The sequence below is a fragment of the Manihot esculenta genome, chromosome 2, assembly GCF_001659605.2.
Source record: "Manihot esculenta cultivar AM560-2 chromosome 2, M.esculenta_v8, whole genome shotgun sequence".
Classification (NCBI taxonomy): Eukaryota; Viridiplantae; Streptophyta; class Magnoliopsida; order Malpighiales; family Euphorbiaceae; genus Manihot; species Manihot esculenta.
The window spans coordinates 13335173-13362680 of NC_035162.2; the positions used below are offsets into that span (position 1 = coordinate 13335173).

General features: G+C 30.2%; 4 protein-coding genes across 7 annotated transcripts; all 4 read left to right on the plus strand.

Moving 5' to 3' along the window:
• Nucleotides 1–243: 243 nt before the first annotated feature.
• LOC110610096 (probable calcium-binding protein CML44) lies at nt 244–994 on the plus strand (the record flags this gene model as incomplete). The annotated part of the gene is made up of 1 exon (XM_021749967.2): nt 244–994. A coding segment is annotated over one exon (525 nt), but the record flags the coding sequence as incomplete, so codon positions are not given.
• Nucleotides 995–7367: 6373 nt separating this feature from the next.
• Nucleotides 7368–11414, plus strand: LOC110608499 (probable methyltransferase PMT10). Its single transcript, XM_021747740.2, has 9 exons — nt 7368–8215; nt 8395–8544; nt 8628–8898; nt 9049–9141; nt 9337–9496; nt 9876–10133; nt 10255–10377; nt 10883–10960; nt 11033–11414. Exons 1-9 carry the CDS (start codon nt 7568–7570, stop codon nt 11238–11240), a joined length of 1989 nt encoding a protein of 662 aa, XP_021603432.1. The 5' UTR covers nt 7368–7567; the 3' UTR covers nt 11241–11414.
• Nucleotides 11415–13942: 2528 nt separating this feature from the next.
• LOC110609445 (PHD finger protein EHD3) lies at nt 13943–20150 on the plus strand. 4 transcript variants are annotated; one of them, XM_021749021.2, is made up of 7 exons: nt 13943–14087; nt 14527–14850; nt 17188–17367; nt 17475–17524; nt 17696–17801; nt 18459–18548; nt 18888–20150. In XM_021749021.2, exons 2-7 carry the CDS (start codon nt 14605–14607, stop codon nt 19779–19781), a joined length of 1566 nt encoding a protein of 521 aa, XP_021604713.1. In that variant the 5' UTR covers nt 13943–14087; nt 14527–14604; the 3' UTR covers nt 19782–20150. The 4 variants fall into 4 exon arrangements, with proteins under 4 accessions (XP_021604713.1, XP_021604710.1, XP_021604711.1 ...); XM_021749018.2 differs by having other exon boundaries at nt 17475–17801; XM_021749019.2 differs by having other exon boundaries at nt 14603–14850; nt 17475–17801.
• Nucleotides 20151–23882: 3732 nt separating this feature from the next.
• On the plus strand, nt 23883–25463 carry LOC110609446 (bidirectional sugar transporter SWEET9). Its single transcript, XM_021749022.2, has 6 exons — nt 23883–24065; nt 24139–24175; nt 24280–24490; nt 24652–24813; nt 24906–25025; nt 25113–25463. The coding sequence occupies exons 1-6, from the start codon at nt 24017–24019 to the stop codon at nt 25329–25331; spliced, it is 798 nt and encodes a 265-aa protein (XP_021604714.1). The 5' UTR covers nt 23883–24016; the 3' UTR covers nt 25332–25463.
• Nucleotides 25464–27508: the final 2045 nt, after the last annotated feature.

The following is a 27508-nucleotide window of genomic DNA, read 5'->3' on the forward strand; positions in this document are numbered from 1 at the left end:
GCGAGGATATATATGTTTCTGAATTATATTTTTAAATTTTTCATAATGAATTTTCTATTTAGAACAAAATTACAAAAGATTTGTCAATCTTCAGAAATGTATCTGTTTCTTCCCACGAAGTTTCCTGCAAACTTCCTTGAGCATATCTTCAATACGCAAAGGAAAATTGCTAATGATTGTGATTGGCTAACATTATTCTTCCTACGTGGTCTATAAATATACAGGACTCTGCAATCTTATTAAACATCAGCTGAAGTCAATGGTCTGCACCGATATCCAAACTATTTATTAGTGTTCTGGCGACGTCTCTGCAATATGCTCAACACCAAAGACTTGCACAGGATTTTCCAAAAGCTTGACAAAAATGGCGACGGTCTCTTGAGTCTGGAGGAGCTTAATTGGCTTCTGGAAGGAATCGGGGTCAATTTCAGCCTGAAGGAGCTGGAGTATTCGGTGGGAAAAACGAGCCTCAACTTCGATGAATTCTTGTTATTCTACGACTCCATAACTAAGCAAAACGACGACAAGAATGAAATATTAGAGGAGAAAGATGAAGAACAGGACCTAGCTAAAGCATTCAACGTGTTCGATCTTAATGGGGATGGCTTCATTTCTTGCGAGGAACTTCAAAGCGTATTGGCGAGGCTGGGTTTGTGGGATGAGACGAGTGGCAAAGATTGTAGGAGTATGATTTACGTGTACGATACAAACTTGGACGGAGTCCTTGATTTTCAAGAATTCAAGAACATGATGTTGCATGCTAATTAACCATCCAGCTCCTGCTTAATCTTCATTTTTAGTTGTGCATGGCTGAGTTTTCTTGTCAATTTCTCTGTTTCTGAGCTGTGTCTATAAATTTGAGTGTCTGTGTGTCCATTTACAGAGCAGTCTCCATGCATCATCTCACAGCAAGTTCATGCAAGTCTGAATGAATGTCATCCATCATATGTATATCTCCGGAATCTTGAAATGAAATTGGCTTGATTAATGGTAATCTAAACACTGCTCTATTTTTTTAAATATAATTCGCATTGCCTAGATCCAAAATCCAGAACTTTCAGTTTTAAAAAGGATTTATTGGATTGAATAGAGATAACTTAGTATCAATGAAATAAAGCTGTTTGTGACTCATAATTCTCTTATCAAGAGTCTTATTTTTTGATAGGTGAGGATTATACAAATGATAGATTAAATTAGTATTCGAGAGTCTAAGAAGCATTATTAGATTATTCGATTTTGCTCATTATGATAAAGAATCTTATTCGATCGAGGAGAAAATTTTTTATTATAGAGTAAAAGAGTTTTTATTTATGTGACTGATATTTAAATATATAGAGTGCAGTCTCATAAAAAAAATTTTTAACGTAAAATGAATAAAAATTTTATCCATTTAACTAAAAACATATGATATAACTATAATAAATATATTAAATTATTTTTAAAATAAAATGAGAGAAATTAATTAATATATTTACTATAAATAGTTTAATTTATACTATTAAGAGATTAATTAAATATAATTGAATCCTCGATAAATAATTTAATCTTGTAATTTGACGATTTTATTAAAAAATAGTAAAAAATAGATGCAGTGAATGGAGTCTATATTAGAAGAGGGGATTATTAAAATTTTAAAAAATATTAAAAAAATTTGTATGATTCCATTTATTTTTCTTTTAATGTCTAATATTCTATTTATATTAAAATAGTACATGCATATTATGCAGATAATAAAAAAATATTGATATAATAATTAAAATATAATTATTAATTAAAAAATAAAAATTTAAAAAATGTATTATAATGTAATTTATTTTTATTTTAAAATATGTGATTTAATTTGTATTAAATTAATATTTTATAATATAATTTTTATTTTAATTTAAAATATTATAAATATTATTTTAATATAAATTAAACTATAAATATTAAAATAAAAAAAATAAAAAAATCAAATTATATTTTTCTTTAAAATTTTATATTTTTTTTTTATTATTATTTACAATTGTTGTCACAATATGACACATCAATGTTACTGTAGTAGATACGGCCAGGGACAAGTCTTTTGGAGTTTCGCGGAAGGAAAGTATATGGTACGTTGCCGTACGGGTCAAAGTCCTCGTAAGAGAAATAATATACTTTTACTTTTAATTTTAATTTATTGGTTAAAGAAAAGTTTGTGAATGTAATTTTCCGCAACTTCTCTAACTACCTTTAAATACTCCATTCAATATAATAATTTTAAAAGAGAATAATTACTATTTTTTAATAAAGACACATCAATTTTACTGTAGTTTTCTTGAATACTCTAGGAAGGCTTTCTTTATTTATATGTGGGGCCGACTTTGAAATTTCCAAAGAGACGTTATCATAATAAATATTTAAAAGAAAAATGAGAGAAAGAAAATGATGTTATAGAATTTTGACTAATATATTTCTATATATTCTTTGACTTTTTAATTTTTTTTTATTATTTTCATTTTAAGTAAATGGAATTTTAATTTTATTAACGAGATAAAATGATCTTCCTAAATTCTAAAATGGCTTTATATTTAGATTTGAGACCTCTAGTTAAATATTCTATAATTTAGTAAAAAATAACTTTCTTTTATTTAAAAAAAGAAATCATTTTTCTACACGATTGATAATTTTATTAAAATAGTTATATATAAATTTATTAAGATATTTAATTTTTAAAATAAAATTAAATAATATAAAATAAATTATAATTAAAAAATATTTTTTAAATATAAATTATTTTCAAAAAATAAACAGAGTAAATTTTCATCTGTACCTATCAAATTATTGATTGGGTTTTTGGAGCTACTATCGAGATCTGGGCCTGTATACCATAGAGAAGGAGAGAGAACCCTTGACAAAAGGGGGTTCCACGCATTTTCCTTTAGCATAAAGCATATAGCTCCACGCTTAGAAAAATTGCCAAACTCTGGCAGCTTCCTTGAATCCCTTGCTCAAGGGAATTTTCAAACTCTTCTCTCTCGAGGAGAGAAATTTGCATACATCATAGGTCCCTATTTATAATATCAACCACATATATCACGGGCGATATTTAGACTTTAAGCATTATCTAATATCAATCTTAAAATCTCAATTTATTATAAAAAAAAATCTTACAATTTTTTATTTATTACACTTTGGATTTATCATATTTCCAATTAAAAAAATCAAGAAATATTTAGCAAGTAATTATATACCAAATTTAATGTAAAGGAGAATAGTATTTAATTTAAATTAAAAAATTAATCGAATTGAATTAATTTAAAATTTTAATTTAATTTTTTATTAATCTCGATTTATTTTGATTTTTAATTTTACACATTTTAATTATTTCGATTCAATTCAATTTGATAAAAAAAATTAAATCAAATAGATTAGTATAATAATATATTATTTTTAATAATATAAAAAAATTAGATAATATTAAAATTAAAATATTTCAATTAAATTTTAAAATACTAAAAATAAATTGTAAAAAAAATATTAAAAATTTAAATCGATCAAATCAAATCGAATCAGACCGATTCGATTTGATTTCTGACTAAAATCAATTCGATTTGATTTTCATAAATACCACAATTTTAATTTTTAATTTATTGGATTCAATTTAATTTTAAATCAAACCGATAAATTGTTACCTTCAATTTCATGTAAGCAATTTTATATAAAATAATTAGTGAATGAAAATTTTATTTTTAAACCGAATCCAACAATTGATACTTCTAATTTCATGTAAGCAATTCTATATAAAGTAATTAGTGAATGAAAAGTAAAAAATCACGAAGCAGTATTTTAAAAAGAATAATTATATTTTATTACACGTTAAATTTTTATAGATTTGCCATTTAGTGATGGAAAAACTTGAAGTAGATCGAAATTTCTCCTCTTCACTCATTCATCTCTCCCCATCCTCCTCCTCCTCTTTCTCTCTCTTTAACGTAGGCCTCTCTCCCTTTTCTTTTTTATTTCTTTTCTCTCCTAACAAAGAAAACCTCAACTTTTCTCGAGAAACACATACATTGCTTCCTCATTCTACAACATAAGAAAACTGCTAACACCCATAGATCTCTTTCTTTGAGAGGAGGTTTTTTCAAAGTAGTGAAAAGATTTACAAAGTTTAAAAACCTTAAATTTGTGCTTGAGAGAGAATAATTTTTTAAAATGAGGTTTTGAATAATTTTTAAAAATTGCTAAAATTTTTTAATTTTAATCCACTAATAAAAATATATTCTCTTAGAAACTTCCAAATACCTTTAAAAAATAGTCTTAAACAATAAAAAAAAATTAAAATTTAAAAACTATGAAATGCTATATCCTATAAAACCATACTATAAAAAAAATTATTTTATTATATCTAGATATTAATTAGGAGAGATGAAAACTAAATTTTTATTTAAAATGAAAATCAAATTAAATTAAATAATATATGATTTATAAAATAAAATTAAATAAAATTAAATTAAATTAAATCAAATCAAATTCGATTTAATTTACATAATCGATTCGAAATTTCTAAATCATAAATATTATAAATACAAACAATCGCAAATAACAATGTATATAAATAAATTTATTTAAGTCAAAAAGCATACTCATCCAGAACAAAGAATGAGAACAACCATAATAAATAAAAAATAAAATGGAGGGTTGTGGCGCTGCAAACGCTGCGTTGAGGGGGCGACGTTGTCTTCAAAGGGAGATCCAATGCTGCCATTTTTTTATTTCATTTTGGCTTTATGTGTGTGATTCAGAAGTTTTGTGAAGAATTAAGTCCGTCCGCAATTTTTTTATTGGATCAATTTCATGTGGGTAAAGTATATATTATTATAAAGAATAATAATATTGTTATATTGCTTTAAGGTCAACTTAGAATGACATGTAGGCTAAAGTAAACGTAATGCCAAATTCCTGGGAAGAGGGTTTTTAATAAACACTTAAGATGAATTATTTAATCACATAAGATCAAACTATTTTTATTTTGTCTCGTGTCATTGAGAATGTCATTCAGAATAATATTATCTGTTCATGTTAATTTTGTGATAGATTTGATAGATTAAAATAGTTTAAATTAAAATCATCAATTTGTGCAATATTTTTTTTCCTTCGTCTTATATTAGGACTATTTTCTATATTTCAGTGGCTCTTATAAGTGCTCCAGATTTCTTGGTCTAGCACTTTGAGAAAATGAACAGTACAGTGTCAAATCAGACTAGAAGTGTCTCATACAAAAATCATATATCTAGGCTTTTATCTTGCTCCCTTCCTCTTCGACTATCATCGTGAAGTTGAAATGGCAAAAGACATGGGCTTTTCAAGAGCAGCCTAAACTTAAAGTTTCTATAATTTAGTTTTACATGGCATTCAAACTTCTTCTGAGTGTCTCTTTTATTATATACAACTCGAAACGTTTGAACACACTATTTTTATTTGTCCCTACGCTAGAGCCACTTAGTTTTTGAGCCCTTGCACTTATAAACGTGTACTTGTTGATTTTTCAAGTTTTTCTGTTTGGTGGGAGACCTTCTAGAATCAATTTAAGACTGAGCCAAATTGTAATGCTATCATGCAACTTATTGCTCTTACTCTATGGCATATATGAAAGGCACAAAACAAGAGAGTATTTGAATTTATCCTTCCAGGTCCTTTAGCTACTTCATCTGGCATTGCTATTAGCATTGTGGAGCATAGATAATATATAATTTTTGTTACTTTTTCATTGTGCAGTTTTCAACGCCAATTTTGTTTAGTTAACTCCTTTTCGTGAAACTCTAAAATATAACACTGATATTATTTGGAAAAGTCAATTTTCTCCGACTACTATTACTGTGGTGGTTCACAATTGTAATGATATTTTAATAGATGGAGTAGATAAATGTGTTTTGGAGTTATTCTCCATTAGCTGCGGAGGCTTATGCTGTCCTTGAGACTCTTTAATTAGTTTTAGTTTGCAATTTCACAGTCAATTATTGGTGCCATTAATTTAGAGATTCTATTTGCAACGTTATCTAATGTGACTTTCTCATCACATTTTGATATTATGACTACTATTGCATCTATTCGATTTTTGTGCTCTCAATTAGGTGATTTTTCTTTTGAACTTATACATTACAACGGTAATAGAACTATTGATATAGTTGCAAAACTTTATTGGAGAAATATTTTGCTTTTTATTTAACTTGTGGCTAGCCTTCCAGAACTAGTCTCAAATTTTATAAATTTTATTGCATTTGCAGCTATATAATGTATTACTAGGTAGGTTAAAAAAATTTTATATAATAAATTAAAATTTAAAGCCTAATATCAAATAACACTTAAAATTCTAAGAACAAAATGTGAAAATTACCCAACTATGCCTGATGTGATTTTTTTTTTCCTTCAAATGTCAAGATTGCATTAAAAAAAAGGGTCTAAGTCCCAAATACATTACAAGTATATATAAAAAGTTCATAATAATCTATGGTCCAAAAAATCCCTTCTCCTAATAAAGTACGACCCAAGAACTAACTAGCTAAACCTTAAAATCATTTGGCGAAGAAACAGGAGGTGTTGCTGCTGTCGCTCAATCGGTTGCTTTCTAAAACAAGGATTGCCTAAACTCAAACGCAATGAAAAAAGTGACACAAAGACATGTAATCAAAACAATAACAAAAAGACAATAGTGGCTATAGAAAGAAATCTAGAAAAGGTGTCGATGCAGACAGAGGGCTAATGTTGAGTATACATAAAATAAAATTCCGAACTTAAATGGTACACGGATCAAGCACGTGAATGTGGCGGACTCATTTAAGGGTCATCATTATCGAATAATTTAAAAATAAAAATTCAAATATTTTTAAAAATTAAATCAAATTAAATTAAGAAAAAATTAATATGAATTTTAATTATAAAAAATTAAATAATAATTTCTTCAACTAAATAAAGCAGATCAAAAAACAAAAACCCCGATTCCACGTTCTAAGCCTGCAAAAAACAAAAAAGAATTATTGAAGTAAATAAAACCTCGCCCTTGATGGGGAGGCATCCGCAGAAGAAGGCGGATTGTATTGTTACATTACAGCAGAGAAGAGAAAAAGGAACCTCGATGTGATTGGGTAGTTGGTATGTGATTTGTCATTTTCACACTATATTAATCGTTAATTATTATGCATAAATATTTCCCGTCTTCTTCTACAATCCAATGATCCGCATCAGACAACTTTTCCCTTCCTATGTTGCCACCTAAGACTCAGACACGCATTTCAGAACCCTCTGGCTCTGTACATTTGGATATAGAGAGAGATATCTCCACTGGGACCCATCCAATCACCCAACCACAGCACAGTCCACGTGCGCTCCTCACCAACTTCAATCCAAAGCACCAACTGTCAAATGCATTCAAAACGCTCACTTACTTTCTTCCCATGAGATTCCCTCTCCAGTCTTCTTAACTTAATCCCCGTCGTACCGTCTACGTTCCTCCACCTCCGGGGACTCGTATCTCCATCATTACCCTTCTTCGCCGGCGCCGCTAATCTTTTTGTCCTCTCAGGTTACAGTTCTATCGCAAGCCATGAAACCCGCCGATATAGTCACCGCCTCCGTGGATATCGTCAAAGGTCCTAACTTTGTCAAAATTGCAGCCCTTTCGCTTCTCTCCCTCTCTCTAATCGCCCTCTTTTACCACCCCCCTTCTTTCATTCCATCCGTTGTTTCCTCTGCCTCCTCCTCCGCTGTTGGCGATGTCACCACCTCCATATCATCATCTATTTCACCACAACCTTCGCCGCCCCCAACCACGACATCATCCTCAAATTCAAGTCAACGGCAGCCGCCGCCACCGTGGTTAACGGTGGGGCCAAGGATCGGGATAGTGGATGAGACTGGAGCGATGGCAGTGGATTTTGACACTGGGGAGTTCGATTCGAGTGCAGTGGAGGAGCTGAGGAATTTAAGCGATTGGAGAGATGAAGAGAAGAAAGAAGAGAATGTTGCCATTGGAGTTAGACTTAAGTATAAGAAGTACAAGATGTGTGAAGAGACGAAGAGCGACTATATACCTTGTTTGGACAATGTAGAGGAGATTACAAGGCTGAATCTGAGTGGCAGTGTGGAAAGGTTTGAAAGGCATTGTCCTGAAGAAGGCAAGGGACTGAATTGCTTGGTGCCAATGCCCAAAGGGTACAAGAGATCCATACCCTGGCCCAGGAGTAGAGACGAGGTAATGTGTAGAAAAATTATTTATTCATTCTCTTTCTTTACAACAGTTCGAACTTCTGAAAATAGCTAAGTAAATTTCCTTTTGTTTTGTTATCAATTTGGTCTAGTTCAGATTGTAAGCAAAGTTCTCCCTCTTCTTCTTTTCCCCTTTGGGCCAATAATGGTATTGTCTAGTGACAGGTGCTGTTCAACAATGTGCCTCATACACGTCTTGTTGAAGATAAGGATGGCCAGAATTGGAAGAAAAAGAAAGGGGATAAGTTAATTTTTCCAGGAGGTGGATCACAGTTTATTCATGGCCCAGATGAATATTTGAACCAGATTTCACAGGTTGGATTACCGTGCAATTCCCACTAGTTATATTACTTTTCTCGGCATCATATTCATTACACTCTGATGATTTCAATGCGTAGATGGTTCCTGATATTGCATTTGGCCAACGCACCCGTGTTGCTTTAGACATTGATTGTGGAGTAGCAAGTTTTGCCGCCTTTCTGCTACAGCGCAATGTGAACACTCTATCAATAGCGCCAAAAGATGCCCATGAGAACCAGATACAAGTTGCACTGGAGCGTGGAGTTCCTGCCATGGCTGCAGTATTTGCTTCCCGTCGTTTGTTGTATCCAAGCCAAGCTTTTGATTTGATACATTGTTCAAGATGTAGAATTGATTGGATTCGTGATGGTAGTACTTTTTTCCAACCTACTTAATTATAAGCATGAGACTCTAGTCATTCTTTTGTGTTCAATGTGAGCTAGTTATTTGAACCTATCAGCAAATGTACCCACCAACTACTCACACTAATTAAAATCTCTTTCCTTGGCTGTAATACAGATGGAATTTTGCTTCTCGAGACCAATCGAATGCTCAGGGCAGGAGGATACTTCGTGTATAAACGTGAAGCCAATCTGCAGGAACAATGGAGAGGTAGGCAATCATGTTATAGTTCTTGGCTATTCTGTTCTGGAGTCTCACTGTCTTTATTACAATATCTCTATAATCATGGCCAGTTCTTCCTTGTACCTTTCTATACTACAAGTATGATCCTTAAATCTTTGTTTCAATTGGGTAGTGTAAAAGGTGAGGTTCACGAGGATTGTCTCCCTTGCAATGTTAGTGCAGAAATGCAGGACCTTACTAGTCGCATTTGTTGGGAATTGGTAAAGAAGGAAGGAGACATTGCCGTATGGCAGAAGCCATTAAACAACAGCTGCTACCTTAATCGCGATGCTGGGGCACAACCTCCACTGTGCAACTCTAGTGATGCTCCAGACAATGTTTGGTATATCCTGGTCCAAAATTACATTCATGTTCAGGCTTATCTATATATGCAAACACTTACAAGAAGTAGAATTATTAAAATTTTCCTTAGAAGTTCTTTTGTTTAATCCAATCTTTTTCAGTTCTGTTTAATTAAGTTGGGCATTTGATGACTGCAACTTGCCAACTTGGTAATACTACAAATACCAGTTACTTATCATCTCTTGTAAATCCATGCATTGGAAGAAACGTTTAGAGTAAGATCATTTGAATATCACAAGAAAATGGTTTAGAGTGTAAATCAATGATTAAGACACATATACGCATATGTAAGAAAGAGGACCAAGGTAACATTAATTAGTTTAAAACGATAATGTACAAGAACTATGATGCTTTTGCAGGTATGTCAGCTTGAGGGCATGCATCACTCTACTGCCTGAGAATGGTTATGGGGCCAATGTTACTACGTGGCCTATGCGCCTTCATTATCCACCAGATAGACTGCAGAGCACAATAATGGATGCCTCAATATCCAGAAAGGAGCTCTTCAAGGCAGAGTCAAAATATTGGAACGAAATAATAGAAAGTTATGTTAATGCTTTCCGATGGAAAGAAATGAACTTCCGAAATGTGATGGACATGAGGGCTGGATTTGGGGGGTATCATTCACGGATTACATTTGAATTCTACATATATAATGTGACTATTGATTTCATATAGAGGATGGAGCAATGCACATCATGATTCTGTACAATTTGTTGGTCATTTTGAATATTGCAGGTTTGCAGCAGCATTACATGATCTCCAGATTGATTGCTGGGTTATGAACGTTGTTCCTGTCAGTGGGTTCAATACCTTGCCTGTTATATATGACCGTGGGCTTATAGGAGCGATGCATGACTGGTATAGACAATACACACGCTATTACATTTTAGGCTTTAGACATCAGTATCTTAGCATCAATCATAAAATTATTGTCTTAATACTATTAAAGCAATTGTTATAAAGAAAATTCACCCTTTTATTATATATAATAATACACTTCAATAAAATATTTACTTTATGTTAAATAAAATTATAATTTTTAGCTGCACTTTTTATCCATCACGAAAAAGTAAATAAATTGCCGTCTTCTACTCAGCAGCGGAGGTAAATACAACGGTTCTCAAACCGTTGCTATTAACTTATAACTATAGTTAAAGTATATAAGACAACAATTTATGGTGGCGATCTTAAACTTATTTTTGTAGCGGTGACATTTAGCTCTAACCCATATGCTTGGAAGTTGGAAACATGGATTGCCAACTTAGTTTTGACTTAGCTGCTTTAGGATGCTTTGATTGCTTTGTCTTTGTCTTTGATTGATTTCTTACTGGGACTTGTGAGTTCTCAAAATTTTGTTTCCCAGGTGCGAGCCCTTTGATACTTATCCCAGAACATATGACCTGTTACATGCAGCAGGTCTGTTCTCTGTCGAGCAGAAAAGGTATGAGGCCACATTTGTTTCACTTGTGGAGAGTAAATATAAATGTGAAAATTTTATTTTATTCTGTGGTAGGCACAAATGCAATATTTCGAGTATAATGCTTGAGATGGATAGGATACTAAGACATGGTGGAATTGTTTACATACGTGATACTGTATCTGTGATGGATGAACTTCAAGAGATAGCAAAAGCCATGGGTTGGGAGCCTGCTCTTCGAGACACAGGTGAAGGCCAACATTCTATCTGGAAGATTTTGATTTGTGAGAAACGAATACCTTGAGCTTGTCCATTTGATTTGATATCTATCCTCACTCTTTTTTTTTTTTTCTTCTTATCCAAAAGAAGGTGTATTTTTTTTATACCGTAATCATTCTTGTAAGTTATTTTTGAATTTCTCAGAAACTGCATATGTACAACTCATAGAGAAAATATAGATTGCTATATATTTTTTGTCCATTCATTACGACAAGAAAACCATTTTAAAATTCATCGTTAGCACTCAATGGACATAAAAAAGAAATTTTATTATTTATTTTCTCGATTCTTTTACGAAATAAACTACTTAATTCACTTATTTTAAAAATAATAAACTAACTTCTATATTTAATTTTATTTTGTTTAACTCTTTAATGATTTCGGCATAACAAAAGGAGGCCAGCAATGTGAGTTTGATGACGAAGATAATTCCCATTCCGATGAAAATATACAAGCTGAGAGCATAACAAAAGGGGTGGTTCAAGTTTGGGGATGTTGCCTCCTTTTCGCATCCAAATCATTGTTCTGTCTTCAAGTCTTCCAGTGTCAAAATCCTCCCTCATAATTAATCAAGTTGTAATGGAAACTTCATGACCTTCTTTCTAGTCTCACCCTTGACTTTTTTTTTTTTGTACTTTAGAATTGGGTCGCAGCCCAATTTTTTTAGTCCAATCTCAGGAAAGTTTAAACTTTTTTTTTTTAAAATGGACTTTTTTTTAGAAGTGGTCAAAAAGGATTTCAAATGCTTATACTAACTTCACAAGACCAACTCCTAACAAAATAACTATAAAGTGAAGAAAATCAAAAAGCTTGAAAGAAAGGGAAATACACACTGAGATTTTAGAGATGGGTGGCGACGTGAATGGATTAAAAGTGGAGATAAAGTTGGTATTTTTAAAAAAAAATTGAAGAATTATGTTTGACTTAAGAGTAAGGAATAGAATAGAGAGAGAAAGTGATGAATAATGCTTTTTATTATTTCCTTTAACACGTGTACAAGGTGTTATTTAGCAAAATGTTAATTTACAATTGTTTATTGTTTTGTAGGGGCAATGCATTTCAACCGCAAAGGATTTGATAATACGGGTTTATTTGTCCACGTTGCAAATTTTTGGAGTTAATTTGGACTGAATTTTTAAATTGGACTTTGTTTAGGCTCTTGACATATGGTAGAAGGATGAATTTAAATTTATTGTCAAAGAAAAATTGTAGGAAATTTATTATTTAGTTTTTATGTTAATTTTTATATTTTTAAAAATTTATTAAAATATTTTTTTTTCATTAATAAAATAATTATTTTATTTATTTTTATTATTTAAATATAGAAAAATACAAATATTTTAATAAATTTGAAAAAATATAAAAATATTTTAATAGATTTAAAAAAAAACATTTTAATATATTTATAAAAATATGAAAAATAATTTATTAATAATAGTAATATATAGACTAAATAAAAAATTTTATTTGATAGCAAAATTAAATTTTAAAAATTTTCTCTATCATTTTTATTTATTTTTAACTGAAAAAAAATAGAGAATTATTTTATTAAAAAAATATAGAGTACGGACTTATTAATAATTATAACACTTAAAAATTAAATAATAAATCTTTCAAAACTTAAAAATAGAACTGGGACAGAAATAGTAAAATAAAATAGAAGTGGCCATTAGCTTAGCTAAATGCATAACTTATATTTAGTTTTTAAAATTTTGTATGAGTTTAAATGTTTAATAGTTTTTTATTTTAATTTAAGTATTCAATGATTAATTTAAATAATTAGTGGATGTTACTATGCATTTAATCATTATATATTCTATCTAATATTATCATTTAGCTTTCTTTCTCTATGACCAGTAGGGGATAAATTTTTTCTCTTCTTTATTGTCTGAGATGCTCTATTTTTTTTTATGTTGCACACTAGTAGCCAATCCGATGGAACTGAGAGAGGAGAGAAGCTTATTCACTTCTTTGGAAGCGGGGGATTAAGTATTAGAAAAATAAAATTTAAAATTTTTTATATTTATTCAGATGTATTTATTATCGAATTAATTCTGTGAGTATAAATTTTGAATTAATCATATGAATGCAAATTTTGTGAGTGTAAATTTTGAATTAATTATGTGAATGCAAATTTTTATTCTTCTTAAATGATAAATCTAACACTAATTAAAAATGATCATTTTTAAATTTATTTTTATTGTTGTGTTTCTATATAAACTAAATATTATATAAATATTTATTTTAAGATAATAATTATTATACATCTTATATATTAAACAAATATAATTTAAATAATTTATTTAATTATTAAATTCTTAAAATGTAAATTAATTTTTACATTATATTTTAAATTATTAAATTAAACTTGTAAAATAAAAAGAGTTGACAATATTTTTCAGATAATAATAATAATAAAAAAATAAAATGAATTTGAGTAATTTAAAAACGAAAATTTAATCATATTTTAAAACGAAATTAAATATTAAATAGATTTGATAAGCCATTTTATCGGATCCTCCGTTCGCTATTATCTAAAAGCCCGACGGCGGTTGAAGACTTGAAGTTTTACAACAGCTGGACTCATTTCATGGACGCCACGTGTCAGTGACAAAACAGGGTCACATCAGGGTTACCCACTTCCGGATCCGAATGGCCCACCTGTCGCGCAATTAATAAAAAAAAAATTCAATAAGAAAAGGGAAATAAAAGAGCGAAAGCCGAAGGGACTGTTCTAAACACTTTTTTTAAAAAATAGACGGATAATAAGACCTACAACTAGCGAACAAAGTCCTCTCTCCGGCAAGCCAACCAACTTGTTCTTCTCAGATTTAAGGGTTTCAGCTTCCAGGCCTCAGAAACATCTACTTAGGTATGTTTCCTCGTTTCTTCTCTTGCTTCTTTGATTTTCTATTATTTGTTTGTTTGTTTGTTTGTTTGTTTGTTTATCGTTCTTTTTGTTTACCGAGAAAATGTCAAAGAAAGCGAGAAAGTAAAAGATAGATTAACCTAAACTTTTTTGTGCTATAACAGCTAAATCAACTCTTACTGAACTCTCATGCAAGAATTTGACTTAATTTTAAACTGAAAGTAGCAGTAGTGGCTAATGCAACGTTCTGTTCTCTTATCCTCCATTAGCTTTATTTGCTGCATTTTTCTTGGCTCCTAAACTGAGAACTTGGATTCATGTGATATCCATTAGAGAAAATATTGCTAAATTATCTTTTCTTTTTTGAATTGATGTTATGCTCGTAGTATCTATCTATCTGATAATTCATTCGTACTTGTACTATTTGAATCTTTTGTTCCAGTTGAACTCTAATTTGGTGCTGAAAAGCTCTAATTTAGGGTTTTGTTGCTATATTGGCTCTTCTTTCTGCTATTAAGAGATGGGTGGTGGGAAGGGAACAAGTAATGATGACGACACAGGAGAGAGAGTTCAGTGCTTGAAAAGTGAAGAAGTGAATAATGGTTTTTGGATTAGGATTGAGAATAGCAGTGCTGATGGGGGCTCAGAGTCCATTAAGTGTTTTCAAACGTACAAGAGGCGAAAGCACACCAGGTGGAGCTCAGAGAGTAAAGGTCAAGAGGAGGGGAAAGGTTCTGTGGAAGCTGCTAGTAAATTTGCAGAACAGGTATATCTCTATCCATGTATCCGTGCAAAAAATTTATTTTTTAATTGTGTATTAATCAATAGATAAAGTGGATTTGCTGTTCTTTTTCTCTGTACTTATTCAGCATCAAGATGTTATTGGTAGTTTTTGGGGTTCAAGGCCAAAATTTTAGATTTGTGTGAATTATATTAAACATAGTGAATTGCATAGAAGAATATGGATAAACTAAGCTTTTAAGCTTTACATGCACAAAACCAGTAACTTGTTTAAATTCCAGAATAAGTTTGTGAATGAGAATAATGACTAAAGCTTTAGGCCTAAGGAAAATTTTCCTTGAGGGTTGTGACTGAAAAATGAGTTGGTGTGTTTGTATTTTGTACATAGCTAGTTGCTTAGAGTGGCTTTGGCAGCTTGGCTGTAGCAGGAAGATAAAAAATGTTTATCTTGCATTGAGAAAAAAAAGTGGTGATGGAAATTTTTGCTCCTAATACATTCTTGTAATTATATTGGTGGTTGCCTTCTATTAATTTCAAGAGATCACTGAGTCGGTCATAATGTGACAGGAAAAATCGAATCTCCTTCAGTCACAGTAAAAATTGTTATTGAACTTAACTGTTAAAATTGAGAGCCTTCCATTTCTTTAATGGTGGCTGCTAGATCTCATGGCCCAAGGGAAGCAGAGTGTTTCCAGTGAGGCAATGCTAGTATTAGTTTCTTAAGCACCAGGATTCTTGGAGCCCAGGCAGGCAGACACATGGTGAAAGCATCCATCTAAGTGAAGTGAAACATGTATCTTTTAAAATAATATGTATCATATTTTATATTTAAATGATATATAACACAATTGTAATAAATAAGACAAAATTATACTAGTACTTGAGTTGCTTAAATGGGAGAGTGTCAGATCACATTATTGCTTAAAGGATGTATGTCCATATCCTACATAAGCTATTTAAACTTCTTAAACCTTCTGTAATTATATGCATTATGCAAAGAAATCAAGCAAAGATTTCTGAATACACATATATTGGAACAGACCATTCATGCCCTCACTCAAAAGAAAAGGAAAGGGAAAGAACAAGGAGCAAACATTTTCCCAGGAAATTTAGCTGTCCAGATTTTATTTCTTGCAAGTGCAGGGGTATTTACTATGTAATGAACTTGAAGAATAAAAAGTTAAGAAAATAAAATAAGAGATAGTAGAGAGAGGTCTAGAATGTCACATAGAGAAGAAAGTGGAGAGGTGTTGAGATGAGACTTGAGAGGAACATCCATTGGAATGGAATTATGGAACTATTTCGTATTAGCATGTTTCTCTTCCTTTATTTGCCCCCATGCCCTTTTAGAAGCATGCCTTTAGCTTGTGAGCTCATCTGTGCCTTGATGGGTTCATAGACACTTCACATTCAAATGCAGGATATTCTAACTGAAGTGAAAGTGTGTTAAAACTGAGTTTTCTCGAAACTTGAAGTTCTGTTATGTCACTGCAAATGGAAGTCCAGGAATGAAAGAACCAAGATAACTGGGCTTTTATTACTTTGTTTTTTAGATATGAGAAACTGGTAGCCAGACTGAACCTTTATTTCTATTCCCACTCTTCCATTTTTGTTAACCAAATGGTATGTATAGAGGCTTATTAATTAATATACACTAAAAAATGTGGGTGTTTGAAATAATGAATTGTTGGTGGCTATTTTGGTGATCATTATTTGTAACTCAGAAGGAAAAGGAAAAAAAACCTTAAAATTTCATATCGTCTATTTACCTCTTGGGTACTGGATCAATAAGGGCCTATGGTATCACACTAATTTGGTTTTAATTGTTGTTTAAAATATATATTATTATAATATGTTGCTTAATGTCTTACAGGGAAAAATGTTAGAGCAAGTGAAAACTCAAAATATATATATAACTTTTTCCCCATAAATATAAAATTTTACTGTTGGACAACAATAAGAAAAAAAAAAAAGATACTAAACCAGCCTTAGCCTCGAAGTAATCCCAGATTATACAATGGTGTAGTCAAAAGCTGTGTACTGTGTAGTGGGATTTATTTACTATGGGGCTAGTGGCATCATGAACAGGTGAAGGTGATCTTTTTATGCCATACCATACTGTTTAGATCCATTCCAACCTGCGTTGGAGATTTGAAATGAAGCAGAAAATGTATTTAACTATGCAGCGTTGGGAAATATATATTATTTACTTAAGGTGAAAAAAAGAGCTGGATTTACAACTCTGTGGTTTCTGAAAGTACATTCATTATTCAATTTTTTTATCTATCTCTGTCGTTCTCTAGTTATGGTCCTTTGCTTTAACAAAAATTCTTTTAACCTAGCTATACATGGTATCTTGTAGGCCAAAAAAGAGCCAACACCAAATTGTGTCCCTGAAGGACATGCTTCTTCGGATGGTTCAGATGATGTTTCACATAAGCAGTGCAGAAATGTTATCCTCGAGTGCATTCATCAGTCATTAAATGATGAAGAAGGTGGTATCCGGGGTTGCATCCGAGATGCACTTATGATGCCTGTCAAGGTTTGTTTCCTACCAAACGGCATATTTCCCAACAATATCAGCCATCTCAGTTGCATTCTTCTTTAATTTCTTTGCATTATTATTTGTATTTTTTGGTTGTTTTATAGGAATCTGATACTTGTGATGAATATGGGCACAAGTTCTCTTCACAAGCAAGGTGGATCTCTAACGGAACTCATGCAGCTAAAGCACATGTGGATTTCAAATCTAGTGAATCTTTGGATGAATCTCATTGTCCTGTCACTAGGAAGTGCCAGCATGCTTTCCTTAATATTATACTTTCTGAAAACTTCACCTTATTGTGTAAGCTACTGGTTGAAAATTTCAGAGAAATGAAGGTTGACAATCTTATAGGCTTAAGTATCATGAACGCAAGGATGAAAGATGGAGCTTATGAACGTTCACCTTCACTTTTTTTTACAGATATTCAACTGGTAATTTGTGCAATCGTGCTTCTCTACAAATTAAAGCTCATGGTTGAATGTGTTGATATGCTTTATATTGTTATGTTAGATGTTTGATGCACTAACATGTTTTCTTAACTTTGAAGGATGTAATATGGTGTTAATTTTTACAATGTCTCAAGAGTTTTATGAAAATTGAAAGAGAGATCAAAATTTCAGATGCTGATTTGCCTGCATTTCATCACTGAATGTCACTCTCAGATGAATCACTTTACAGGCCTTCTGTTTGCTTTCCTTGTGTAATTTCCACTGGATTGTCTCCACTACTTTGACACATGCACACAGCAATTGCTTATCAAAGTCAGAAACCTTAGCAATATATGGAGTTAAAACTTGAATACCAACTATAATGCCTATATCTTAGTTTAAACTTTAATAGGGAATTTTGGCCAGCACAACTTTTTACTGTCAATTGTGATATTATAATGTCAATTAATTTTTGTTGCCTGCAGTGGTCAAAATTTGTTCAACTTATTTTAAATGCATGGTTCTTGAAACTTAAATAGCTGGCCATATGTATAGCAAAGTTACAACATGCCAGGTGCGGTTTGTTGATGGTGAATACTTCATATGAAGACATGTCTTCTTTCTTGTGGCAATCATTAAAACAGAAACATTCTTTTTCAGGTCTGGAAAAAGCTTCAAGGAATTGGCAATGATTTGATTTCTCTTGCAAAGGGCCTCTCAGATGTATCTTTGACTTGCTATAATGAACAGGTAAGATACACAACTTGCAGATACTTTTCTGTGATACTAGATTTTGAGTATGTCGTTGACGCCATGTACAAAATTTGCATCATTTATAAATTACCATGCATGGATTTTGTTGTGTTTTTCTTTTAATGAACCCCAATATTGAATTGCTTCTGATGATGAAAGCATAGTGTAATTGTTCCTAGACAGGCCCTACTATAGTGAAATTGGTTTGTTTTTGGGAGTTGCAGAGAGCAGCAATCTATGCTAGGGGAATATTTATATTAATAATGTGTAGCTTCATTTTAGATACTGATTTAGTTGGTTCTGAGAAATATTTTACATTTCTTGGCTGCAAAACAGTTCTTGACCCAGGGATTTGATTTTCATCATAAATCAGAGAAAATAGATTCTTGTGGTGTATACAGTGTCTGTACTTGCTGGCGTTGTGGGGGCATAGCAGATGGGAGGAATTGTCTAGTATGTGATTCATGTGAGGAAATGTACCATGTATCCTGTATCGAGCCTGCTGTCAAAGAGATTCCCCCGAAAAGTTGGTACTGTGCAAGCTGCAAGGCAGTAGGAATTGCATCTCCCCATGAGGATTGTTTAGTGTGTGAGAGGCTGAATGCCACTAGGACTAATGAAAAGGGCTCTTCAACTATTGAAAGAATAGTCAGAGAGTTTGAAGAGAATTCAAATTGTACTAGGGATGATTTTTGTCAACCACCAGCAGGGATTAAAAAAGTTTGTGTCTGTAATATTTGTGGGAATGAGGTGGAAAATGGTGAAAAGCTAAAGATATGCGACCATGATTTATGCCCTTACAAGTATTATCATATGAGGTGCTTGACAACTAACCTGTTAAAATCACATGGACGGCATTGGTATTGCCCTTCTTGTCTATGTCGAGTCTGCCTAACTGATAAAGATGATAGTAAGATCGTTTTATGTGATGGTTGTGATAATGCATATCACTTGTATTGCATGAGTCCGCTGCGCACTTCTGTACCAAGGGGGAAATGGTTTTGCAGACAGTGCGATGTGAAAATCAAGAAAATACGCGGGGTAAGGCAAGTGTATGAGGAACAAGGATGTAGAATGAAAAAGAAAATGGAAGCAGCTGAAAGAGCTTGTGAGAACATTGAGAAGATACTGGATGAGAAATGTGAACCTGAATCATTTGAAGGTAGGGGATCAATGGACATGCTTCTCACAGCAGCTCTATATGAAGAAAAGAAATGCATGACCTTTTAGGAGGAGACAAGATTAGAACAGTTAATTGTTTTTGTCAGGACTGATTTTGATGTTGTATAACTGGTGACAAGAATTTTGCTTTTACCTCATTATGGACTGACTAAATTTTCATTAGTTTGTAAACTCTAGGTTTTGCTGACTTTTGGATGCAGGAGTCAGTGCAAGGCCTGATTCTGAAGGCTTGTATATTTGCTAGTTGGCAATTACATGACTTGTAGTTCAAGGATCAGGAGATTGTTAGATGTATTTTTGGAAATGACTATTTTAACAGAAAGCACCCCGTATTCGGGGGAAGAGAGTACCAGTGATGTAAAATGAAGAAACTGCGTCTATTTATAGTGAAAGTAAAAGGATACCTTTCATTGTGCATATGTTATTCTTCAGTACAGTGAAAGTATTTTATTATTTAGTTTCCTGTTATAAAGAAATTCATCAATTAATTAATTTTTCTGTACTGTTGATGTTTTAAATTTATTAAAGTGTATTGTTGATGTTTTAAATTTATTAAAGTTAATAAAATGATTAATTAGTAGAATTTTTAAAATTATTGTTTAGAATTGAAAAATTAATTAACAAAATTTTCCATTTATTATTTCAGATGAGAATCCCATGTGAGTGTTTATAAAAATCAAGAAAAGATGAGAATCCCATGTGAGTGAACTCATAAAATCAAGAGAAAGAAAATTTTCCAGATAGGCTGAATAAATTTAAGGTATTGAAGAAAAAATTTAAACATTTATAATAATTTATATTTATATTTATATTTAATACTTTAAATATTAAATAATAAAGTTAAATATTTTCAGTTTGATATAATTATAATTAAAAAAATTAAATTAAATTTGAAAAAGTTAATGATAAATTGTAATATGATTTTTAAAGGTTTATATTATTAATAAAATATATAATTTTTTAATTTAAATTTTATATTGAAGTGAAATATATTTTATATTTATTTTATGTAATATTAAATATATTATATTGAAGTGAAATATATTTTATATTTATTTTATATAATATTAAATATATTATACTAAATAAATATTTATTATAAATAAATTTCTATTATATAAGACATCGTATGCATTAAAATATTTTCTTAAATATTTATATTCAAAAATTTATTTTATTTTTTAAATTTTTATTAATATTTATGACATTATATAAAAATAAAAATAAGAAGCGAATAATAAGATTAATAAAAAATAATATTATTATAATAATAATATATATTTAAAGACTATTTTTTATTTAAATAGAATTTTAAAAATTATATTATAATTTATCCGTATATAAATTTAATTTATTATTTTTAATTATAATTACGATGAATTGAAAACATATAAATGTAATTTACCGTTTCAATTTTTTTATTCACTAATCCTAAATTTAATGTCCTTTTTGTGGAACTCCACGATGCATTGGCATCGCAGACGCTGCTGTAAATTTAATTATATATATGTTTTGTGAAAGACCATTGTATGAGTTAGGAAAAGAAGATTGGAAGGAAAGTGGTGAAATGAGATGCTACGACGATTAACACAAATATGGGCAAAGAGAGCGTTTAGTGCTTTAGGAAGGTATTCTTAAACTCTCTTCTTATACTGCAGCAACGAGCTGTCACAATTTTTCTTCTAATTTTCGGCTTTCTTAATTCGGCTGACAATGATGTAACATTCAAAGCAAAAGAAGGTCGGTCATGAAAAATTAATACATATTTTTTTAAAATTAAATAAGTCAAATTTAATTTTTTAATTTAATTTTTATATTTTTATTCAAATGATAAATAAGTTTTAGTTTAACATAATATTATTTTTTAATGACAAAATTTCAGTTTTCTATTTTAAAAATTATTTACTACTTTTATCTATTTTTTTGAATTTTTAGGTTAATTAAGATACTAAATTTTTTGATATTTAAAATTATAAAAAATAATATTATATTAAATTAAAATTTACTTAACCTTTAATATAAAACACAAAAATTTAATTGCATGCGGCGCCGTATGAGTATAGTGTGTTATTTTGACATCATTTTTGAATTTAAAGTTTAGATTATTATCAATGAAAAATCAGTATATATTTAAAATGCATAAAATACACGATCTAATTCATTCGAAATCATAATTTTAAATTTCTTTTTTAAATATGTTTGTATAAGCAATAATTTTTAGTTTTTGCTCTAGCCAATTTTTTCTCACTTAGGTGGCTTTTTGCCTACTAAATGATTTTTCATTAATTTCAGATAACTTTTCATATGTTTAGGTGTCTCTACGTGACTAGTTAGTTTTTCACCTATCCAAACGATTTTTTGTGCATTTTTAGTAGTTTTTAGATATTAAATGAATAGCTTTTTAGATATTAGATAAATTTTCATCTATTCAAGTGATTTTTTTATCTATTTTAAATAACTTTTTATCTATTAGATAATTTTCTCACTTATTTAGATGATATTTCGTTTAAATTCAAGTTTCTTTTCGTTCACTTTAATCAACTTTTGCATATTTTATTCAGTTTTTCATTACTAGTTGATTTTATCTATTTCGATAATTTTTTATTTATTTCGATGGACTTACGACTATTTCATGGCTCTTCTCTCATTTTCAGAGACGTCTTCCCCATCATGGTAGCCCTCCACATATTTCTAACAATTTTTCATCCACCTTAGCTCTTTATTGCCACAACACTCATATAAAATTTTTGCCTACAAATCTCCAAAGGTGTTCATCCACCAAATCTCTTTATGGGCACAATTCCACAAGTGACATTTCTTCGCTGCATAATCAAAGCACTATTCCATCTCTTATAGCATGATTATTTGCAATGGTCTGTCATCCAACGGTCATTACATGTAATGAATCATTCACTTACATCACAAAACTTTACTTATCCCAAATATAATAATTTCATCTCATATATTTTTAATAATATTCAAATTCTGTGCGATCATAATATTCATAATTAAATATACTATTATTTTAATAGTCAATTCAATAATTTTACTCGGTACTCATATTAATTTAAATACCAAAAAATTCTCAAGCTAACCTAATTCTCTCTTATTTTACAAATTTATACAGAAATAAAAGATGTTTATAAAAATAATTAGGGAAATACAAGTGTGATGCAATGAAATAACTTTTCATGGTTTGAAAAAAGGATGGAAATGGCAGCATGGGTATGAATTGATGTAAAAAGGTTGTAGCTTTGGATGTAACCTTTTTACGAGTAAACAATCTTTATCTCTCTTTCCTTAAGATTACTCTTCATTTGGGAAATGGTTATGTCATACAATCACACTAATTCATTTCTTTATCATTTTTAGATAGATATTTTCTTGTATACATTCGTCTATATGTACACTCTGCTAATAAAAATTAATATATTATAATTTCAAATATATATTTCTTTATTTTCTTATATGCATTAAAGATTGACTATTTATGTAATTATTTGATAGAATGTCATGAATTCTTAGAATATAAATATATATTCTTAAATTTTTTTAGAGTTAATTAGGGCAAATGCTTGCCAATATGTACCAATCTCATTGATTTTGTGCAGTGTCTTTGGCTAGAAGCCCCATTTCTTCCTCCTAATTTGGAAGTTCAATCATCCGTGTAAAGTTGATGAGGGCTTCATACTTTAATTCAATTGCATTAACCTAACAAGTTAGATAACCATTCTAAAATTGATTCATACCGATATTTTTTCTTATTAATTAATATCATGTCAGAATTTACTGATAACCGTTGTAAGTTATTCTTGTTTACGAACGATGTGATATTATGAATTACTATTTTGATATAAATTGAAATATAAATTTGAATGAAAATAAAAGAAAATAATAATATATTTTTTATATTTTTTATTAAATATAAAATAAATTATTTATTAAAATATATTTTTATATATAATAAAAAAATTAAATTTTTTACAAAAATTTTAAAATACAGTGAAATTATTATTTTAGTGATAATTAAAGCAAAAATTTTATAATTGTCACTAAAATACTAATATCAAACTATTATCTATCCTCAGCTCAGATCAAAATTAGAACAGTTAAAAACCAGCCTCCATCGTCGATCGAAACCTGGCGCCAGTGGCGGACACTACCTAAAGTTCAGCAGCCTAACCCATGTTAGCAACTATAAAATGAAGTAGCTCATACATCAAGTTTCTTCACTACACATAGAACAACCAATTACTCCTACAAATCTCAACCAAAATATAAACATGGAGTTTTTGACTCATGAGGAGCTGGCTTTCATCTTTGGTCTCTTAGGTAATGTCTGCATTTGTTAAAAACTTTATTATACAATGAGTTTTTTTAATTAGTTCTTATATATTCTCCTCAGGCAACATCATATCATTCTTGGTGTTCTTGGCTCCAGTGTAAGCTATAATTTCCTTTTCTCTTTTTTTTTTTTTGAACAACCTAGTTGGCATTAATATATTTAATTTTGTTGCTAATTTACTTGCTCTTAATTTCGTTTCAGGCCTACATTTTATAGGATTTACAAGAAGAAATCATCTGAAGGGTTTCAATCCATACCATACTTGGTTGCACTCATGAGTGCATTTTTGCTGTTATATTATGGTTCTGTCAAGGACAAAGCATATTTGATTATTAGCATCAATGCAATTGGATGTGCCATTGAACTTATTTACATTATACTATATCTCATCTATGCCTCAAAAGAAGAGAGGGTATGCCTTCTTAGAAATACTTCCCTTGATCGTAAAAAAATCTGCAGAAAAAATTATTTAAATTTGATCCACCCCGGTTCATCATAACTTGAGTTCAGATAAAGTTAGCTTTTCGCTATGATGGCTGAAGATTTTGACGAAAAATATACTCATACATGCAGATTTTCACAGCGAAGTTGGTGGTGGTCTTCAACATAGGAGGGTGTGGGATGATGATGGTGTGCACCATGTTACTAGCGAAGGGCTCCAAACGAGTTACTATTGTTGGGTGGATATGTGCTGCTTTCGCTATTGCTGTATTCGCTGCTCCATTAAGTATCATGGTATTAACTAGACAAAAATTTTTCCTCTAATTCAAAAGAATTCATTTGATAAGGTTAAGGATCATCCTGATGCTTGGTTTTGCATTTTTCAGAGACGGGTAATAAAGACCAAAAGCGTAGAATTTATGCCACTTCCTCTATCTTTTTTCCTTACTCTCTCTGCTATTGCTTGGTTCTTCTATGGATTTCTCATTAAGGATTTCTTCATAGCAGTAAGTATATATTGCATGCCTCTTCATCACTTAAGTCATTTTTCTTCATTGAGATCTTAGTTGATTGATTATCTCATAATATTTCAGCTACCAAACATATTGGGAATTCTATTCGGTCTTGTTCAAATGGGCTTATACATGCTCTACAAGAACTCAAGTAAACAACAAGATGATGGAACTAAAGAAGTGATGAAAACAGAGGATTCTAACACTGTAGTTGATGATCAATGCTGCAAGGAGATGAAGGAGATTCTTCACAATTCTCAATCCACTGAACCAATTAAGACTAATGCAGGCATGGTCTAGGGTTATGAACATTTATTAAGGTCCCTATTCTCTTCTTCTTTTTTCCAAAATGCATGTATGGCCTAGGTTTATGAACTTTCATGTCTTGTATTGTCGTTCTTCATTAATAAACTAATTTCCTGGGATAGCAAAGTTGAGATTATTTACCTTTAATTGTTTTTAGTATTATTTCCTATTTTCTCATTTTCACAACAATAATATTATCTGAAAATTTTAATTTTATCAATTAATTAGTTTTAAAATTAAAATTTTAATCATTTGGATGAATTTAAATAAATACAAATAATTATATTAATTATGAATTTTTACAATATATTTTAAATTTTATCAATAATATAAATTGCAAATATCTTTAATTCATACAAATTTTGAATTGATTTGACTAATTGGATGGAAATTTAACTCCCATCTATAAAATTAATTCACTTCATTTGGTATGAATATTTTGTAAGAAAAAAAATTAAATAAATGCTTACAAAATTATACATATAATTTCATACAATGATTTTTTAAAAAATTAAAATGAATTGAGTTCTTCTATTTCAAATAAAATAATAATAAGAAAAAAAAATCAATTGAATTTTCATAAAATTTTTTATTCAAATGAAAGATTATATTATATTTTTGGAATAATTTTTTAAAATATTACCGTTTGATTTGAAAAAAAAACATAGATATCTACATTGTTAAAAAAATTTAATTTTTTGTTATCCATATTAAGTTATAAGACATTTACTTTTCAAAATAATAATTTAATTAAAAATATGAAATTATTAATTCTAAAAATAATAATAATAATTATCAATAATTATTTTATATATTTTAACTGTAACTATAAATTAATAATAATAGTTTAAAAATCGCTGCATCTGAATAATATTTTAATAGCATATATATATAACATATAAAATGGTTACCCTAGCAATACTGCAAGCTGCCATATTTAGGCTGAGCATTCGGTCGGTTTGGTTTAAAATCAAACCGAACCAAATAAAGCGAAAACCAAAATTTTAGTGTCTATAAAAATCGAACCGAACCGATTTTGATCAGAAACCGAATTGAATCGAACCGGTCTGATTCGGTTCGATTCAATTCGATTTGATCGATTTCAATTTTTAATAATTTTTTATTTTTAATATTTTAAAATTTAATTAAAATATTTTTATTTTAATATGATTTAATTTCTCTATATTATTGAAAAAATATATTATTATCACTAATCGGTTCGGTTCGATTTTTTCGATTTTTTTCTAATCAAAATTAAACCGAACCGAAATAACCGAAATTTCAAAAATTAAAAACCGAACCGAATCAAAATGTATAAAAAACCGAACTAAATTTTTAAATCGGTTCGATTCGATCGATTTTTTCGATTTGAACTGAATACTGCTCACCCCTAACCATATTAACTTCTCATTGCACTCTATCTAAGCCCCGGTTCGACATTTGCTAGAAAACATGTATATAATTACTCACAATTTGGCTAAATTTAAACAAATTATCCTCCCAGCGTTCATGACAAACTCAAAACTTCTATTGCTATTGTCTTGTGGATTACAAACTTCGACTCCTTTGGATTGGAGAATGATTTTTTTAAAAAAATAATAATATAAAAATTATTATGAGTATGTCACTGCAGTGATGGCCACAAGAATGGCTCTTGATTTTGGCTAAGTTATAAAATTGCCATTAACCACTTCATTTTTAAAAAGTTTGCCTTAGGTCCACGAAAAGATCACCAGGTTTATTAGAAGTGCATGCATTGTTTACTTTATAATGTTTTTTTTTTAATCATTCATATAGCATTTAAAGTTCTGAGACAAATGATTTTGCTCTTTACTACCACTACACTTATAAAAAATTTTTACCTGCAAATCTCCGAAGGTATTTGTCCGCCAATTCTCTTTGTGGGCATAAATTCACAAATTGGCATTTATCCGCTACATGATCAGAGCACTATTCCATCTCTCATAGCTAGCATGATCAAAGTGTTAATATGACATCATTTATTCAATAACGTTAGAATTAGCTTAGTGGTAGTCTGTCATCCAAAAGGTTCGGGTAAGGTAGCTCTCCACTATTTTTTATGGCGATAGCTTTTGTCCAATATTTTTTTATTGTGACGATTCACTCAAAATTTTCAAATTGTAACTGCTCGCTTAAATATCTTTTAATCC